The 1,512-nt window shown below is 68.1% G+C and overlaps 1 protein-coding gene across 1 annotated transcript in view; it reads right to left on the reverse strand.

Annotated features, from left to right (window-relative positions):
* PTPN7 (protein tyrosine phosphatase non-receptor type 7) overlaps positions 1-1,280 on the reverse strand; it is a 10,047-nt gene extending 8,767 nt beyond the window's left edge. Inside the window, 3 exon segments of the mRNA XM_039883587.1 lie at positions 425-520; positions 522-665; positions 1,149-1,280. Coding sequence (XP_039739521.1) covers positions 425-520; positions 522-665; positions 1,149-1,222 — 314 coding nt within the window. The 5' untranslated portion in view covers positions 1,223-1,280.
* Between the last annotated feature and the right edge of the window lie 232 nt (positions 1,281-1,512).

Genomic DNA, 1,512 nt, shown 5'->3' on the forward strand with positions numbered 1-1,512 from the left:
GCCAGCTCCCCGAGCTCGAGGCTCAGGGAATTCTGGGGCTCGGCCTCTGCGGCGCGCCTCGCCCTCTGTCCCCCACAGCTGGGAGGCCTTGAGCACCAGCTGCCACCTCCTCGCATCCTGGACCTGGCCCTTGGTGCTCGGACCCACAGCCAGATCCAGGACAAATCCAGATCCCCTCCAGGGGCCCCTCAAATCAACCTGGCCAGATCCAGGACAAATCCAGATCCCCTCCAGGGGCCCCTCAAATCAACCTGGGTTTTGGGGAGCAGGGGCAAGGTAACAGGAAACTTTGTGCCCAGACATGTGAATGACACGCAAATGCGCACGTTAGGGTTCCTCCTGGACTGGACTTGGCCGTCGGGTGATGGGAGGATGGGACAGGCCCGGCTGCGGGGAGAGGGGCCCAGCCCAGGGAAGGTCTCACCTCTCCTGCAGCCGCACGTGCTTCTTGGCTGGCGCTTGGGGTGGGAGCTGGGTCATGGCTGCCCCAGGGGCCAGGCGGGCAGCTGTGCTCTGGGACGCCCCCAGGGGCCTGGACCATGCTGGGCCCAGGGGCGCTCGGTCGGCCACGGGGCTCTCCCGAGAGACCAGCCCTCGCGTGGCTTCTGGCCGGCCCTCTGACCCCTGTTCTCACTCGGGGTCTTCCATGCCCCAGAAGTGGTGTCCTGTGGAGCACGGGAGGCCAGGGTCACCGCCGGGGACCCAGGGCGGTGGCCTTCTGGGGCCAGGAGGGTAAGATGGCAGCAGAGACTGTGGGTGCAGATAGGACAGGTCCCTGGAGGGGAGCAGGGGGGGGTACCGCCGGAGCCTCGAGTTCACGGGGCCCTAAGCCGGGCACCCAGGGAGGAACTGTGACACCGGGGTTTCTGTAGGCAGACGGGGACAGCTCCCAGACACCCCCTGCGAGGCGAGCCAGGGGCCTTCTCTGCACGAGAAACGAGGCCTCCTGTGGCCTTGGAGCCAGTTGGGGACCCAGGCAACTGGCTGCTGGCCCCTAGCAGGACCCTCTCCTGCCCATTGCTAGTCCCCTGCCAGGACCATGTTGGCCCTGGGGTCTCCGTCAAGGGAGGTAGACTGGGGGTGCGCCCTTCCTCCCCGCCCATCCCCCCATCTCCTGCCTCCCTAACCGTCACAGGAAATGGCCTCACCAAGCCCCGAGCAGCATGGCGAGGCGGCAGCTGGGGGCGCGAGGGGTGTGGGGGCCGTGGGGCCGTTTCCTCATGGGGGGCAGTCCCCGTGCTCCAGACCTGGGGTCACAGCCTCCAAGGTGTGTGTGTGTGTTGGGCGTTAGGGTCCCTAAGGCTGCAGGACCAAGCAGAGGGGGACGGAGTGGCCATGCCCATGTGGGTGGTGGCGGGGGCTGGCACGGGGGCCCCGCAGCTCTGTGCTCCTGGCGGCCCCCACAGCCCCCCGCCCTGCCCCTCAGCAGCGAGGTCACTCCGATTTCCTAGCCGGGCACTGGAGCCCCCGATGCCCCTCCTCGGAGATGCTCACCTGCCTCCCCAGGGGCCG

This window comes from Pteropus medius, unplaced genomic scaffold, assembly GCF_902729225.1.
Source record: "Pteropus medius unplaced genomic scaffold, Ma_sr-lr_union100, whole genome shotgun sequence".
In the NCBI taxonomy this organism is placed as follows: domain Eukaryota; kingdom Metazoa; phylum Chordata; class Mammalia; order Chiroptera; family Pteropodidae; genus Pteropus; species Pteropus medius.